The 18,515-nt window shown below is 32.2% G+C and overlaps 1 protein-coding gene across 1 annotated transcript; it reads left to right on the forward strand.

Annotated features, from left to right (window-relative positions):
- Window positions 1-11,221: 11,221 nt before the first annotated feature.
- On the forward strand, window positions 11,222-12,251 carry LOC121228143 (MLP-like protein 43). The gene is made up of 2 exons (XM_041111318.1): window positions 11,222-11,634; window positions 11,750-12,251. Exons 1-2 carry the CDS (start codon window positions 11,439-11,441, stop codon window positions 12,025-12,027), a joined length of 474 nt encoding a protein of 157 aa, XP_040967252.1. The 5' UTR covers window positions 11,222-11,438; the 3' UTR covers window positions 12,028-12,251.
- The last annotated feature ends 6,264 nt before the right edge of the window (window positions 12,252-18,515 follow it).

An 18,515-nucleotide genomic window follows, 5' to 3' on the forward strand; every position in this document is an offset into this window, starting at 1 on the left:
AGCATTATAATAACATGTTTCCTTAGGTAAAATAACTATAATTATGCTTTTATTTATATTCTGGTCAAGCTATCTACTTGAGTCATAGTCGATAAATTATTTATAACTCGAGCTAAGGAACTCCAAATTAATATCTATTAATTTTCCCAGAAAATAATCTCATATCTATTCTTATCAGAAAATTTTCAAAATTTTTGGTTTAACCAATAAGTACAGTTTATTATTCAAAGTCTCCCCTGTTTTGCTGTTTGACAGCTTCGACCTTTCTTCACTAAAATTTATTTATCCCCTAGTACGAGACTCGGATAATGTTCCCTTCTCTTTCACCTGAAAGTAGACTCATTAAGGATTTCATTCATATTATATTTAATTCACAATTATGTTTGTACAATTTCTAGTGATTTTCAAAAGTTGAGAAAGGGGAGTCTAGAATCACTCCGATTCTTTATCTCACAAGAAGTCAAATATCTCATGATACAAAATTCTTTTTCTTACATCGTTTCCTTTATATGAAACTATACTCAGTAAGATTTAATTACATATTTTATTCAGTCTTTAATTCAATTTCCACAATTTTTGGTGGATTTTCAAAGTAAGACCAATGCTGATGTACCAAATCTGTCTTAGTGCAACAAGATAATAACCATCACAAATTTGTCATAGAAATTATTCTCATAAATATCATTCATTCATTTGCACTAATGTCATAAGTCCATTTCATTTCACATGTCAAACACGTGCTCATGGGTTTCGAGTACTTACCTGTGCTATCATTTAGCACTACACTCGTCCAAACATGACAACTCACATGCATCATAATATTATCATATAACATACATTATGTATCATGGCAAGAACCTTTTATTTCATTTCTCATATTAATCTCGTTGAATTTCTCGGAATCTCGATGGATATCCCATTCACCGTCAATTCATACAAGTGATCATTTCATATGTGCACTCCCTCGAACCTCACATCTTACGGTGGGATTACCAGTCCAGGCTAAATCCCCTGTAATATAAACTCATGGAGTGATGTCAGGATTACCAGTCCAGCCTAAATCCCTTGTAACGACAAGCACTCTCAATGAGCTCGAATTTGAATTACCAGTCCAGGCTAAATTCAGACCCCAATCGGATTAACTGTCTGGCCTGAATCCTTAATGCACACATATTCTTCGGGAGGCTCGATCACTTAAGGAACACCCGTCCGGGCTAGATCCTTTCTATATTTGAGATCAACGGATTACCCGTCCGGGCTAAATCCTTTTCTACAACACATGCAGGATCTCAAGTCATGTAAGCCGTGCTTTATCCATCGAATTTCCCTTTTTATTCAATTGAGATTTTTTTCTCTTTCCATCAAGTATCTCATTAGGCATAGCCGCTCATGCATGTACATCCAATTTAACACATTTCCATGTTTATTTAGACATTAGTCCATAAGATAAACATGGTATTGCATATAATTATAATTTGGCATTTGTTTCAATATATAATCTTCATATCAACTAAATAAATATCCATCACACAATGTTAACACATCAACTTAGGTTCAAGTATGAATAATAATAATATCATTGCATTATCAGTGACATATGAACTTACCTCAGTTTCGAGTACGACTATTTATTTCGAGTTTGTGCTTAACCTTGTTCAACCTCGTTCTAAGCCCGAATCTTGTTTTCCTTGATCTATAATATCACATTTAGCCTACTAATTAGTCACTTTATTCATAGGGGTCCAAAAATCATATTTTTACAAATTTTCATTTTGACCTCTAAAATTTTCATATTTTCACTTTTTCCCCAATGCTCAGAAATTAATATTCATCCTATTTTCTTATTTTTTATGACATGCTGATCATTTTTCATAACTATGACAGCCAACAATTTCCACTAAATCACCCATTTATGGCCAATTTTACAACTTTTACAAAACGGTCTTTTCGGACGTTTTCATCAAAAATCGCTTAGTAAAAGTTGTTTATTAAACACCCAACACTCATTTTATACCATTATATATCAAAATACAAGCATGTCATTCATGGGTAAATTTTTAAACACAAACCCTAGCTCAAAATAATGGTAGAAATAGCTAAAGCATGTTATTGAGATTTCAAAAATATAAAGAACATTAAAAATGGGGCTCAGAATCACTTACTATTGAGCTTGGAAGCTTGGAAAAACCCTAAACATAGCTGCCCTAGGTAAATTCGGCTGAAGCAAGAAGAAAGAGACACATTTGGGTTTTAAAATTTGTCTTTTAATGCATTTTACCCTTAAATGACCAAAATGCCCTTTTTTCCTTTCTTTGAAATTTTATCCATCCAAGGCCATTTTTGTCCAAAATTTATACAATGATCTAATTGCCATTTAAGGACTGCCCATTTAAAATTTCATAACAATTTGATACGTCTGACATGTAGAACTCAACTTTTGCACTTTTTACAATTTAGTCCTTTTGACCAAATTGAGTGCCCAAACGTCGAAATTTTCGAACAAAATTTTCACGAAATCATTCTGTGAAATCGTAGACCATAAAAATATAATAAAAATAAATTTTCTTACGTCAGATTTATAGTCCCGAAACCACTGTTTCGGCTAGGCCCTAATTCGGGATGTTACATTTCTCCCCTCGTTAAGATTTTCGTCCCCGAAAATCTTACCAGAAGAGTGGTTTAGCTCCTCATAATCTTTACTATCTCATAATTAGTGCTAAAGAACCTTTTACTTTAGCCTTCATTAAAATCTAAGGTCTTATTTTGCTTTCCCAATAACTCATGATATATGAAAGTCCGTATCCTAATCCAATTAACCAGGACTAGCTTCCCAAGAAATCTGATACTCTATTCAATACAAGATTCCATTAACCCGTTGGCAGATTTAACATTTACCAAGACGATTTGCGAATTTTATCATATGTCAACCAAAAATCCTTACATCCCTTTTCTCTTTCAAATATAAGAATAATCCTGACAAGAAATCCATAATCATCTCGTTTTCATTTCCATTCTAATATCACTACTGACGAAGATCGTTCTGATATCACCCGATGTTCAGCAGTAGTCCTGATAACCTTTCATGTGTTCAATTACAAAGATTAGAAATGTCGAGTTCTAAACTTGATCATCGATATATTACTCCTGTGATTTTTCTTGCAAACTCTCTGCATAAGCCCGAAATTTTTATTTCAAGTACTTGTAACCATATTCTTCCCTTATCAAAAATCAGGCAATAATTGACTTAAGTCAGTTGCACAATTTCACACTTAATTCCCTTTAGGACAGTAGATACATTAGCCATCCCATTGCTTTACTGACTTAGGACACATCACAATTTATTCAATAACACATTATTGAAATTCAAGAATTTTTTTTTATTCAGCACATACCCCATCCGTTCAAAGACTTTGGTCAATAACATTCTCGCTCATTCAAAGCTTTAATAACATGTAATAGACCATTCAACTTTCACAAGACGGAAACTTTATCATTCAGAACAGCTTTAAATCGTATCAAGGTCTCTTACGATATATATATATATATGCACTTTCATTTAGACTATCTATCCTTTACCCAAAGAGAGGTAAAATCTTGTTTCCAGACACGAATACTTTATTTAATCTTTCAAATAATAATCAATACCACTTGAACCACTGAGTCGGTATTAATCATCAATAAATGAAATTTTAAAAGTTCCTCGTTTTCAGTTGATAGGACAGTTTGACATGAAACCATTCAAACTAACTTATCATACTAACCAAGGTCTATTTCAATTGCATTAGCTCAAGATAACAAAAATGCCTCAATTGAATGCATTAACTTGGATTAACTTACTCGAGGAAAGGAACCCACCATACAAACTGAAACTGCAATTTTCATCATGTATGCCTTTATTGATATCAGTTCTTTACACGAAGATTTAGAGAAATCCAGATACGGAGGTCATCATGTTACTATAATCGAACCAGGAACACGTTTATAATCGACATAGCCATTATAGGTTGAAGAACATACGTTGAATACAAGTGATCAGTGGTAATTTTACGAGATGAAGATAACAAGAAAACCAGAATAAAGAAATCCATGATAGAGGAATCAAAGATAAAGATATCCAAGGTACAGAAATCCAAGATACCATATCATAATGAAAGATCTAGAAAAATGTTCATAAGAAAGATGTGAAGGATCTTGATACTTCTTCAGAGAAATGAAGTCCAGAAGAATACATCAATCCAACCCACTGGGATTAAATGCAATACGCATAATTTATATTCCCATATATGTATATTGAATAGAGCATCAATTTGGAGAAACAGATTTATATCATCGTGCGTATTATTTCATAAAGTCCCATTAGATGGAATGTAATGATATGCCAGAGAGACATAGAGCAATACAGATTATGTACCAGTCAGGCTATCAATATTTTCGTCTATACATCATGATTAGGAAGCACTCCCATAAATCAAGGATTTTATCAGTAGGGCAGCAACCGTAAAAATATTTTCGAGAACAGTTAAACATACAGAATACCTGGGAAAAGACTGCAATAATATGGTATCTTAACTTTCAACATTATTCTTCAGTTATTTCTACCCTCATAAATCTCATATTATGCTTCTCATTAAAGAAGTTCAGTTCTGAAGAAATTTCCAGTTAATACATTTCCCAACATCTTACCTTACTAGTCTTGTTGTTATTTATCAACCCGATTTAATCTCTGATCATGTTCATAAGCATTTAATAGCTGAACCCTTTGGTAACATATTTGTGGACTTATTCAACATGATTCTTGTGAAATTCCTTCACAAAACACCACGCTGGTAAGGGGGTGGGGTTGTAAGATCCCTAACTCATTTCTCATACTCATATACATATATCACTAGTTCATTATCAAAATAACATTTTCATAAACATATCATTCACTTCAGGCAAACTTTTATTCACGTTCATATGACAAGAACTTTTCAGTTGTCTTATTTAAACAAGTATATTTAGGTATGCATTCTATGAATTTTGGACAGCCTACTAATCTTATTCATTCAATCCAGCAAATCAGACATATAACCTTTTATAAAGGCCAAACAAATATGGACAAATACATCACAGTTTAAACTTTCATCTCATATGTTATCGCATACATATCATGAAAGTTTATTCATATTATTCAAATTTTAAGCTCATCATAACTGTACTTTACCCGAATGCATTAGCTTCTCATCAAACATGGTTGGTATAGCTCAGTTGGAGGGCACCATTGTCTAAACAAAATGGCTCTCATGCACGTCGGGAGACATCACACTATCACAGATCGGTGGCATGTATAGTTGAACTCTCATACATATGCTACGTTAGTCCGTGAACTGACTAAACCATAGCTCTGATACCACTAAATATAACACACCTCACCCGTATCCAACACCGGGACAGGGCTCGAGGCATTACCAGATTTAAACATTCATAAACATACAAAACTAGGTCACCAAATTTCGCCCAAAAATTAAAACTTCTAGAACATATGCATATCTCCCTTATACAGGCCATTGAGGCCTATAATCTACATTAGGGCGGTTCGGGACAAAACCAAAAACATTCGGTAAACTTTGGGCAACTTAAAAATTTCTAGCTTAGGAGTGTCACACACCAGTGTAGATGGACAGTGTGGACACACACGCTCGTGTGGCTTAGAGCACGCACATGCCCTTAGTCCGTGGGCAACACCGACTTTTAAACACGGCCATGGCACACGCTCGTGTGGACTGCCCGTGTTCAATACTGACTTTGGGACATGGCTATGGGACACGCCCGTGTGGTCTACCCGTGTCTTATACTAACTTATAAATTAAACATCCATGTTCAGGGCACTAACAACTTATTACCATATCACACATTTATTCCATGGCCATGACCACCTCGAATGGTCCTAAGGCATTCACCATGTACATATGCCATATACTTCTTATACATAGTGAACAAGCTTAATCACATACCCACATCACAAGACATTTACACATATCATGGATGAATAGGCTTACAAGACAAAATCATTATAAGCCACATCTCATGGCTACATACAACAAATCATTATAAGCCAATACATTTCGCTAATCACAACAACATCGATCATAGAAAAACTAATTTCCTATACATGCCACTCACTTGAACACGTTTAACATATACATGTCAATACTCCAAGGGTAAAGGCTCGATAGTGTGATGCTACCTCCGACGATCTCCAACCCTGAGCTGACCTGTCAAAACTAGAAAAAATGGAAAGGGGGAGTAAGCTTTACACTTAGTAAGTCCACATGAAAATAATAAGCATTATAATAACATGTTTCCTTAGGTAAAATAACTATAATTATGTTTTTATTCATATTCTAGTCATGCTATCTACTCGAGTCATAGTTGATAAATTATTTATAACTTGAGCTAAGGAACTCCAAATTAATATCTGTTAATTTTCCCAGAAACTAGACTCATATCTATTCTTGTCATAAAATTTTTAGAATTTTTGGTTTAGCCAAGAAGTATAGTTTATTAGTCAAATTCTCCCCTGTTTTGTTGTTTGACAGCTTCGACCTTTTTTCACTAAAATTTATTTATCTCCTAGTACGAAACTCAGATAATGTTCCCGTCTCTTTCACCGAAAGTAGTCTCATTAAGTATTTCATTCATATTAATTTTAACTCATAATTATTTTTGTACAATTTCTAGTGATTTTCCAAAGTTGAGAAAGGGGAGTCTAGAATCACTCCGACTCTGTTTCACAAGAATTTGTCATAGAGATTATTCTCATAAATATCATTCATTCATTTGCACTATCATCATAAGTCCATTTCATTTCACATGTCAAACACATGCTCATGGGTTTCGAGTAGTTACCTGTGCTATCATTTAGCACTACACTCGTCCAAACATGACAACTCACATGCATCATAATATTATCATATAACATACATTATGTATCATGGAAAGAACCTTTTATTTCATTTCTCATATTAATCTCGTTGAATTTCTCGAAATCTCGATGGATATCCTATTCACCGTCAATTGATACAAGTGATCATTTCATATGCGCACTCCCGCGAACCTCACATCTTACTGTGGGATTACCAGTCCAGGCTAAATCCCCCGTAATACAAACTCATAGAGTGATGTCGGGATTACCAGTCTAGCCTAAATCCCTTGTAACGACAAGCACTCTCAATGAGCTTGGATCTGAATTACCAATCCAGGCTAAATTCAGACCCCAATCGGATTACCCGTCTGGGCTAAATCGTTAATGCACACATATTCTTCGGGAGGCTCGATCACTTAAGGAACACCCGTCCGAGCTAGATCCTTTATATATTTGAGATCAATGGATTACCCGTCCGAGCTAAATCCTTTTCTGTAACACATGCAGGATCTCAAGTCATGTAAGCCATGGCCTATCCATCGAATTTCCCTTTTTATTCAACCGAGATTTTTTTCTCTTTCCATCAAGTATCTCATTAGGCATAGTAGCTCATGCATGTACATCCAATTTAACACATTTCCATATTTATTAGACATTAGTCCATAAGATAAATATGGTATTCCATATAATTATAATTTGACATTTGTTACAATATATAATCTTCATATCAACTAAATAAATATCCATCACACAATGTTAACACATCAATTTAGGTTCAAGTATGAAAAATAATAATATCATTGCATTATCATTGACATATGAACTTACCTCGGTTTCGAGTACGACTATTTATTTCGAGTTTGTGCTTAACCTTGTTCAACCTCGTTCTAAGCCTGAATCTTGTTTTCCTTGATCTATAATATCACATTTATCCTAATAATTAGTCACATTATTCATAGGGGTCCAAAAATCATATTTTTACAAATTTGCATTTTGACCCCTAAACTTTTGCATATTTATAGTTTTGCCCCAATGCTCGGAAATTAAAGTTCATCCTATTTTCTTATGTTTTATGACATGCTGATCTTTTTTCATAACTATGACAGCCTCCAATTTCCACTAAATCACCCATTTATGGCCAATTTTACAACTTTTACAAAACGGTCTTTTCGGATGTTTTCATCGAAAATCGCTTAGTAAAAGTTGTTTATTAAACACCCAACACTCATTTTCTACCATTATATATCAAAATACAAGCATGTCATTCATGGGTAAATTTTTAAACACAAACCCTAGCTCAAAATAATGGTAGAAATAGCTAAAGCATGTTACCGAGATTTCAAAAATGTAAAGAACATTAAAAATGGGGCTCGGAATCACTTACTATTGAGCTTGGAAGCTTGGAAAAACCCTAACCATAGCTGCCCTTGGTAAATTTGGCTGAAGCAAGAAGAAAGGGACACATTTGGGTTTTAAAATTTGTCTTTTAATGCATTTTACCCCTAAATGACTAAAATGCCCTTTTTGCCTTTTTATGAAATTTTATCCATCCAAGGCCATTTTTGTCCAACAAGTTATACAATGGTATAATTACCATTTAGGGCCTCCCATTTAAAATTTCATAACAATTTGATACCTCTAACATGTAGAACTCAACTTTTGCACTTTTTACAATTTAGTCCTTTTGAACAAATTTAGTGGCCAAACGTCGAAATTTTCGAACGAAATTTTCACGAAATCATTTCGTAAAATCTTAGACCATAAAAATATAATAAAATAAATTTTCTTACGTCGGGTTGTGGTCCCGAAACCACTGTTCCGACTAGGCCCTAATTCGAGATGTTACAAAAAATTTGAACAGAGGAAAAATAATCCCCAAAAATCTCCAGAATCTCTTATTTTACTCCTACAACCCCCACTACTCATAACTCCCACATAATCCCAACTCCACCGAAATTCTGACACAAAATGAAGCAAAAACATAAACCTCCCAACACAGGGATTCGAACACAGAACCTCTAATACACTGACTCCCTTACCACTCGAACCAACAAGCTCATTCTGATATGAAACTATAGGCAGTTTACTATAAGCTCATTGAACAGAGATAGGGCTTAATTCCAAAAATAACAAAATTTTCCAAGGTTAAGCCTTGAACCCAATACCTCTCACACACTCCCAGAACACTTATCCACTGAAGCAGATACACAGTTGTGTCACATATTCAGAAAAGTAGAAATATAAAATTCAGGGCGTTACATTAGTGTTATGAGGATGAAAGAAATCAAAGGAATGAAGGTTGAGAATCAAATTTGAATGAAAGGGGCTTGGGAAGACAATGGATGACAAAACAAAAAGACTGGGAAGAACTAACGTGGGTTTTATGAAGATAAATGGAGAAAATAGGGTATTTTTGAAACTTTGGCATAACTCCTTCATAACACTCAAAATTTAGCCACTTTTTCAAACCAGTCATCATTTCAAAATTGATAGTCTTTTTAGTATTTTTTTCAAATGTTGATTTGATTTTCATAAAGGCCATAGACGAAAATATTTTTGATTTATCATGCTACGAAATTTCCGACCACACTAGAGCTAAAATTCCCATTTTAACCTCGAAACTCATATATAGGCCCACTTTTGGTGTGTGACATACTTGTGGACATTGTTGTTTAATTAGTTATCTTTTTGATGCAGTATTTCTAGTCTAAACGTTTGCATGTCTGGATGTGATCTGTGATGCGGGAAAAGTTGTTAATCATGAGATAAGGTTTGATACATGGTAGCGTACAATAGAAAAAAAAAAGGCAGGTTTTTTTTTACTAAAAGTTTTTTTAAAAATAGTAAAATATTATTAAAAGTTGTAGAAAATTATAAAATTGAAAAATATAGAAAAATTATATAAAAATTTTTAAAAAATTAAAATTACTACTCTTTCTTATAAATTTTATAAATTTATATTTTTTTATTTTATTAATTGCAATAATTTTTTATTATTTTAATAATTTTATATAATTTCATTTAACATATTTTTATAATTTTAAATTTTTTTTTATAAAATTTAAAAATTGATTAAGCCCTTATAAAATAATAAAAAATCAATTAACCCCTCCACATCAACATTTTCAATTTTATACGTCAAATTATCATCTTTTTTTCACGTTGGTTGCCACATAATCACTTAGCAGCCAATTAAGAGCTTTGGTGAAAACTATATTTTAAAGGCTTAATTTATTGCTAACATTTGATTAATAGCTTAATTAATTGCAATATTCAATTAGGACTTAATTAATACTGTTTTTTAAATATATACAAGAACATTATTTAGGACTTAAACCTAAATTAAATTGAAATCAAATTCCATCGTCAAGTTAAAAATATATATATGAATTTGGATAAGTTTAGACAACTCTACTTCCAAAAGAGAGGTCGACCAAGCTAAAGGCAAGTCTCGATAAGATTCATTTTAGAGGGAGCAATGTAAATCATGTGATACAGTCAGTAAATTTTTAAATAATTAAGTTTCTTTGCATTTGAAGACTACACTCTGATAACGATTCAAGTTGAATAAAACTTATTAAAACTCAAATTTTCTCGCTATGGATTATAATTTAAAATGCCAAATGTATAGACTTTTTGAACACTATTTTCAATAATCAAATTACTTTCGATTTCTTCATCCATTTTAAATCTTTTACAAAATTTATATAAAATGTATATCTAATTATTTGCGTTTTAATTTTTTTATTCAATTTTAAATTGATAAATAAATCTGTATTTTTCAATAATTTTAAAATATTGAATCAAACTTTAATTTTGATTCGAGACCTTTTATTTTATTTCTCGTGTACTAATGTCATATTTTCATGTTTAATAATAAATATTTATTTTCATTTAACAGACATGCTTCTAATTTTCAAAAATTAAAATGAATTTTTTATTAAAAAAAACCAAACAAGTCTAACATTGTCTTAACCTTTATTTTACTACGATTTTCCTTATTTTTTTTTATTTTCAAGTATTTATGTTGAATAAACACTTTAAAATACTAATATTGGACAACTTTTGAAAAGTGACTTGAAAATAAATATATAAGGATGACAATGGATTTTTGTAAAATTTGAATATTAACTCACAAATTTATTTTAAAATCTAAATCTATATTAAATTTAAATATTACTATCTAATTAGATTATAAAATAAATATCTGAATTTACTAAATATTCGAGTTTAATAAATATAATTAAATAAAAATTTTAAAATGTGAAGCAGATAATGAATTCAATGATTAATACGCACATGCACTCTAAATATGCTGGAATAACAAATATTCAAATAAAATATTATCGGTAATAAAAAATAAATAAATCCACCCCCAAAAACAGTTGGGTGAGCTTTATGAATCTGGTAAGTTTTAGTGGAGACTGGAGAGGACTACACCTGGACACCACTATAAAAGGTAACCCACGCAGCTCAGATTTGCAATTAAACTGAGAATTGTTTCTATAAACAAAGAGAAACTAGGTGTGAAACAATGGCGTCCTCGGATCTTATTGGCAAGCTCGAGACTGATGTCGAGATCGATATTTCTCCCGAAAAGTTCCACCATATGTGGTGCCACAGGCCGCACCATGTCCACCACACTAGCTCTGAAAAAGTACAAGGATGCGATTTACATGAAGGTGAATTTGGAACTCCCGGCGTCGTTATCTGCTGGAGATATGTGCATGGTAAACCAACAAACCTTTCATTCTTTTCCCCTGTATTTCAACATATATTTGAGAGTAGAAAATTTTCTTTTAAATTATAACAAACCTAAGCTTTTGTTTGTTTGGATTTATATAGATGGAAAGGCTAAAACTGCAAAGCAGGTAGTTGAAGTTATGGACCATGAGAAAAAGTCAATAACTTTCAAAATGCTTGAAGGAGATCTGATGGAGGAATACAAAAGCTTCGTGATTACAATCCAAACTTCCCCCAAGAGCGACGGTAAAGGCAGTATAGTGCACTGGACTCTGGATTATGAAAAGCTGCACGAGGGTATTGGACATCCCGAGTCTCTGCTCCAGTTCTTTATCGAACTCACAGCGGACATGGCTGCTCATCTCCGCAAGGAAACTTAATTAATGGATAGACCATGGCAAGAAAATCCCATGTCGAATCGTCTGCTATTACTATTACTATCAGTACTGATCTAAGAATAAAACTGGCAGCTTTGTACTGTGTTTTCATTTGAATATTTGTATGCTAGGTTTGATTATGCTGTTATGAGTGGGGGAGCGCAGCGTTCTGTTTTTATGTAATGAATTAAATCTACTATGTGCTTTTATTTGAGTGATATTATTTATATATGGTTTCATAATATCTTTCTATAGTTTCGGAGGGATAGGGTATTTCAGGTTTTTGTGTTTTGAACTAGACACATCCTGCTAAGGGAAAACCTAAATTTGTATTCCTTTGAACCAAATAAGATGGGGGAAATATATGGTGGGGAATGCAAACAGTGTCTGCATACGTTAGTAATGATATTTTTTTTTCTTAAAAATGATAAGATTATTCAAAAATTATGAAAATATTAATTAATAATTTCATCCCTAAATTTTTTTTACTTCACCTTGAAATTAAAATTATTTAATTCTAGTAATAATTAATTTTGATTGAAATTATTGATATATTTAATTAATTGTAGTTTAAATAAAATAATTATAGATATACGAATTCTAGATTTCTAATTGGTTTGCATAGAGTTTGTCAGAAGTTTTACTTTTATCAATTTATTAATATTTTCATTATAAAAAATTATTATTTTCTCTTTGTTATTTATTTCAATTCAATTATTGAAAGTAAACATTCAGAGCTAGAAATATATTAATGGATATTATTGACGGTCCAATATACTCGCAGTTTATTTGCTATTCTAATTTTCTTTTTTTTTCTTTTAATTACAAGAGAGGGCTAAGTCCTTCGACTCAAATACAAGATCAAGTGGAACAAAGTCTATGATTGGGAGACCCCAAGTTGTCGCCCAAGCATAAGTTTTGAGCACCCAACGGAGGCTAGAGGTATACCTGCAAGCTCAGTTCGATAAACTTTTGAGAGATTCGTCATGAAATTCGTTACACTATTATCTTCCTTGAAAACATGAGTGATGAACACTTCTCATTATCTCTTTTTTTTTTATACTTGTAACATCTCTTATCCAATTTAATTATGAAACTGATTAAGAAAAGATGTTACATCTAATGCCTAGACATCATACAATTTTCTAATTCAACTTTAAACACTTTAATTAACTCATTTTCAATCATGATACTCATTTCATATCAAATAACATCGAATTTATCATTTCTAAAACAAGAGTATAGGTATCAATACCATGGTCCAAGGTATAGATACCATACTATCTTGGAACATTCATTTGTATTTTGGCTTGCAATGTATTAATACCCTTATTAAGGTATCAATACATGGAAACAGTATTGGACATTTCATGCTTAAAAACACCTCAAACCATTTCAAGTCATACTCAAATCTTACCATATCAATTCTATACTAATAAACATTAAAATAACTTGAAAACCTTTCAATAGCATGTATTCAACCACACTTCACCTGAAATGCAATATTCATAATAGATTTAAACCAAAATAACCATAGGAAAAAATAAGTCCAAGCATACTTCTAGCATATACAATCATGTTTAAAACTAGTTTGAGACTTATATGTTGTAGTTTAAAATGTTGGTAGGTAGTAATATTTTATTATCTAGAAAAGTCTAATAAATTACAATTATTAATGAATAGTTGTAACGCCCCGCACCCGAGACCGTTTCCGGAGTCGAACACGAGGTGTTAACGAACTTAATTCATTTATTTACACAGTTCATTTTAAAATTTCCAGACAAGCTGGCTAACTGCGTCACTGTCACCTTAAAAATCATATCTCGAGTTCCAGAACTCGAAAACTGATTCCGTAAATTTTTCCTAAAACTAGACTCATATATCCATCTACATATTTTTTTTAGAATTTTTGGTCAGGCCAATTAGTACAGTTTATTAGTTAAAGTCTCCCCTGTTTCAGGGTTTGACTACTCTGACCTTCATGCATTACGACTTAGATATCTCCCTGTACAGGGCTTCAATACATATGACGTTTATTTCTAATGAAACTAGACTCAAAAAGGAATCTGTACATATAAATCATGACTTCTAATTATTTCTGGTTAATTTATGGTAAATTTCCAAAGTCAGAACAGGGGATCCAGTAACCGTTCTGGCCCTGTTTCACGAAAACTTAAACATCTCATAAAATACGGCTCATATGGTCGTTTCTCTTCTTCCATATGAAAATAGACTCATCAAGGTTAGATTACATAATTTATTCATTATTTAGGTTAGATTACATAATTTATTCATTATTTAATTAAATTCCTACTATTTTTAGTAAATTTTTAAACTCACATCACTGTTGTTGTCAGCATCTATTTTAAGGTAAATTTCACCTATTTCATAGTTTCCATGATTCAACTAGCCATTGGACATACATAGCACCAAATATGATCGTGATTAACCATTCCAATGGCTAATCATTGCCAAGCATTTCCACACCTCTCAATAACCATATATATACAAAATGATTTTAATACTATGCTCAAAATATTTAAGCCATTTTCGCATGGCTATCCGAATATATACACATTACCAAAGGTACTTGATTAACAACAAAGGTTAGTCCTATACATGCCATTATCAACGTTTAACTAAAAGAGTACCAAAAGGGCTTAGATAGTGTGGACGACTTCGACTTCGACAATCCCGAGTCCGATAGCTGACGAACAAAATCTATAAAACAGAGAATCAAAGAAACAGAATAAGCATTTAATGCTTAGTAAGTTTTGAGTAATGAAATTAGTTACGACTAAAGTATAACGTTCATATGGCTAAATGAATAATTTCATATATGCATATTCTCAAAATCATACTTACTCCACGCTTCAATCAATATATTCATACACAAGGTATCAAACCTAACTAAAGGCTGAAAGTTCGTTAATCAATTGAGCGAATACTATTTAATTGGAATCGACTTTTCCGAAGCATATACGAAACATACCTTATCGTTTGGATTTTATGAGCGTATTAATTGAAATTATTACAGCAAGGTCGCTCACTTCCAAACCCAAGTACCTTCGGGATTTAGCCGGATATAGCAACTCGCACAAATGCCTTCGGGTCTTAGCCCGGATATAGTCACTAGCACAAATGCCTTCGGGACTTAGCCCAGATATCATTCGAATAATCATGCACAAATATCAATAAATCATGACACATCCATATTTCATTTTCATTACTAAAGCTCAAACACAAGACACTTATCAAACCTTACCAATTTCGGCTCAATAGCCACATACAAAGAGCATGATTTTGATTGGCTTTATAACATGATCTCTATACACATTTGGCTACCCGTCATAGGTATAAACTAATCACCTCAATATATAATTCAAGTAGAATCATTATATCACCGTTTATTTGTTATGCTTATATGTCATGACTTAATCAAATCATAAACTAAGTTTCATTACTCGAAGACTTACCTCGGATGTTGTCGAACGATTTCGACGGCTATTCGATCACTTTTTCCTTTCCCTTATCCAACTTTGATCCTCTAGGCTCGTGAGCTAAATCAAACAATTTACTTCCCAAATTAAACATAGTCATACGACATCCATATACATTTTATACTAGCCGAAATGTACCATCAAGATATACTTTACTCAAATAATTTACCTTGGCCAAACATGTATAATGTTTTGTAGCTTAATAAATTTAACATACATTATGTATTTATAATATTTGTGCAGCCAATTATCCATGGTCATACACACACAATCAAAAATAAATACCAAATTTTCATATCCTTTATGCCCTAAGCCGAATACACTTGTCATGTTCACCTACATTTTTCAAGTACAACATTCTCATATTCGGCATTAGTATCAAGCATAATAGTCAATTCTTCCCACCTTGAATCTATGCATCTATTTAATCATAGTTTGTTCAAGCACTCATACAACAAGATACATCCAATTTAACAAGAAACAATAACCTTATTTCTCCATAGCTACTATGGCCGAAAGTTCTAGGCATCTCAATACCGAAATTTTTAACATGGGTTGCCTAAAGAACTTGGTGATGAGTTCAAATTAATCTAACATTTCAAGCAACTTAACACATCCATAGAACTAAAAATTCTAAGTTTAAACACAATACAACATTTTAGCACCATGGCCGAATACTTCATGAAGTTGTTAAGACCCATCCTTTTTATTAAGCACTCAAACTCAATCATCTTCATGCCTCATCACCACAACATCAAACACCAACCAAGAAGACAACACCCATGGCCGAGTATCATCTCCATCAAATAGCAAAAGAATTTAAACCAACATCTAAAAATATGCATGAATTTCATGCAATAACATCAAACATACCTCTTCCTAAACATCAACCAACCGAACATGAAGCAAGAGAATCCTCTTCTTCTTCCTTCCTCAAGTCACGGCATGGGGGAGCATGGATGAGACAACTTTGTTTTCATCACCCCTCCCTTTTCATTACTTTATTACTAACCTTTTATTTTATTATTTCTAACATAAAACATTAACACAAAATGTTTATAATATGCTTTAACCCATAGCATGGCCGGCCACCATCTTGATTTTTTGGTTAATTTGACATGCAAACCCATCATTTTTATAACATGCATCAATAGGCCACTTTAACATTTGCCTAGCACATTTCTAAATTTTCTCACACAAGTCCTATTTAATAAAATTCACTTACAATTAACAAAATTCAAACATGAAATTTTCACACATGCATATATACATATAATAAGCATCAAATATGACGGTTAATTATTTTTATGACTCGGTTTTGTGGTCCCGAAACCACTTTTCGACTAGGGTCACATTAGGGCTGTCACAATAGTTGTATTGCAAAGATGTAACTTTTGTATTTTAAGTTTTCTTATAGAGACATAACATTATCTAAAGCTAATTTGTGAAACAACACTTATGAAAAAAAGCATCTCATTAAAAGATACGTGTAACGACCCGATTTCTAGTGGTACTGAAAATGCAGTTGCGGAACCCCATTTCTATAAACCGAGTTTGTAAATATATAAAAAAACGAATATTTATGAAGTTAATACGAAAATATGCCAAAGAATGGTTAAGTAATTTCATCGATAAAATAGTTAATGAAGGCTTGGAGACTAAATTGTAAAAGTGCAATTTCTATTGAATTTTAAATTAACAAAAATCTTGAGGACCTAAATAGCAATTAAATAAAGGTCCAAAATGGTAATTAAACCAATTTTAAGTGGTAGTTAGTTGATGATGATGACATTCTCATTATGTTAAAATAATAGTTTGATTAAGATAATTAAACTTGATTAAGTTAAGTTAAACTTGATTAAGCCTAATTAAGGTGCATATATATATGAGAAAATGGGAAAAGATGAAAGCCATCAACATTTTTCCCACTTCACCATCCCTTTGAAGAAGAAATTACCTAAGTTTGAGCTTAAACTTTCAGCTATCAATTAGACCTAGAATTGGACCAAAATGGAGCTAATAGAGTAAAAACAAAAATTGTTAAATAGACCCTGAAAGATCTACTCATTTTTTGTTTTGAAATGGTAAGTTCATATGGAACTTACTACATTTTCTTGTGTTATATGTATACTTGTGTTTATTTCATTATATTTATGGTTTCACACAATTTGAAATGTTGATGAATTTGGCATACAAGGCTAGTAAATTGGATTGAATTAAAATGAAATGGGATTGGTGATTAAGATGGATGATTAAAAGGTATGAAAATGAAAATGTGACCGATTATAGAGTTTGATATGAAAATGTGAATGATACATGATATGAATATGTTAACATGTATGATAGATGCCTGTGTAGACTTAGTAAAATGTTAGGATATGATTGGAATGCAAAGTTATATCTGTTATGGATCTTTGAGTATTATTTGTCTCTATGGAGAATTTGGTGTGGTGGAGGGATGTAATTTAAAATGTTTAAACATTTGATGCCTATGGGCTTTACACTTCAGTGACTTGGTACGATGTAGTTTAAGCTCATATGAGCTATCTTGGTTTGGTGTAGTTCACCCGTCTGTCTGAGTCCGGTACTAGGGTTCCATTAGGTGAAACATTGAAATTGAATATTGAAATCAAGAAAATGAAATGAACCAAATTTGGTATGTTCTTATGATATGCAACTTAAATTGATAGCATGATTTCGTGAAGTGATGATAATGTATGAAAGTGTGATTATATAGTATGAATTGGAATAAGTTGTTGATGTGTTTGAATATGTTATAATGTCTAACCCATTTGAATACCTATGTTGCTATGCATCTAGTTGTGACATTAAGTGTCAAGTTTGAGCCAAATGTATGCCACAACTATGGTAGTTAGTATGCTCATGTATGAGTAAAGTAAGTGTTACAATTTTCCATTTAAACTTACTAAGAATTTAAATGCTTGCTATCATTGTTTCCCCTACTTATAGATCTCCAACTTGCAGAACTTA

Source organism: Gossypium hirsutum, chromosome A01 (genome assembly GCF_007990345.1).
Source record: "Gossypium hirsutum isolate 1008001.06 chromosome A01, Gossypium_hirsutum_v2.1, whole genome shotgun sequence".
NCBI classification, from domain to species: domain Eukaryota; kingdom Viridiplantae; phylum Streptophyta; class Magnoliopsida; order Malvales; family Malvaceae; genus Gossypium; species Gossypium hirsutum.

Bases quoted from the DNA above. Each gene is read 5' to 3' on its own strand.
- LOC121228143 (XM_041111318.1), top strand. From the start codon at position 11,439: ATGGCGTCCTCGGATCTTATTGGCAAGCTCGAGACTGATGTCGAGATC. The intron at 11,635-11,749 runs GTAAACCAACAA...GGATTTATATAG, and splicing joins CTGCTGGAGATATGTGCATG to ATGGAAAGGCTAAAACTGCA.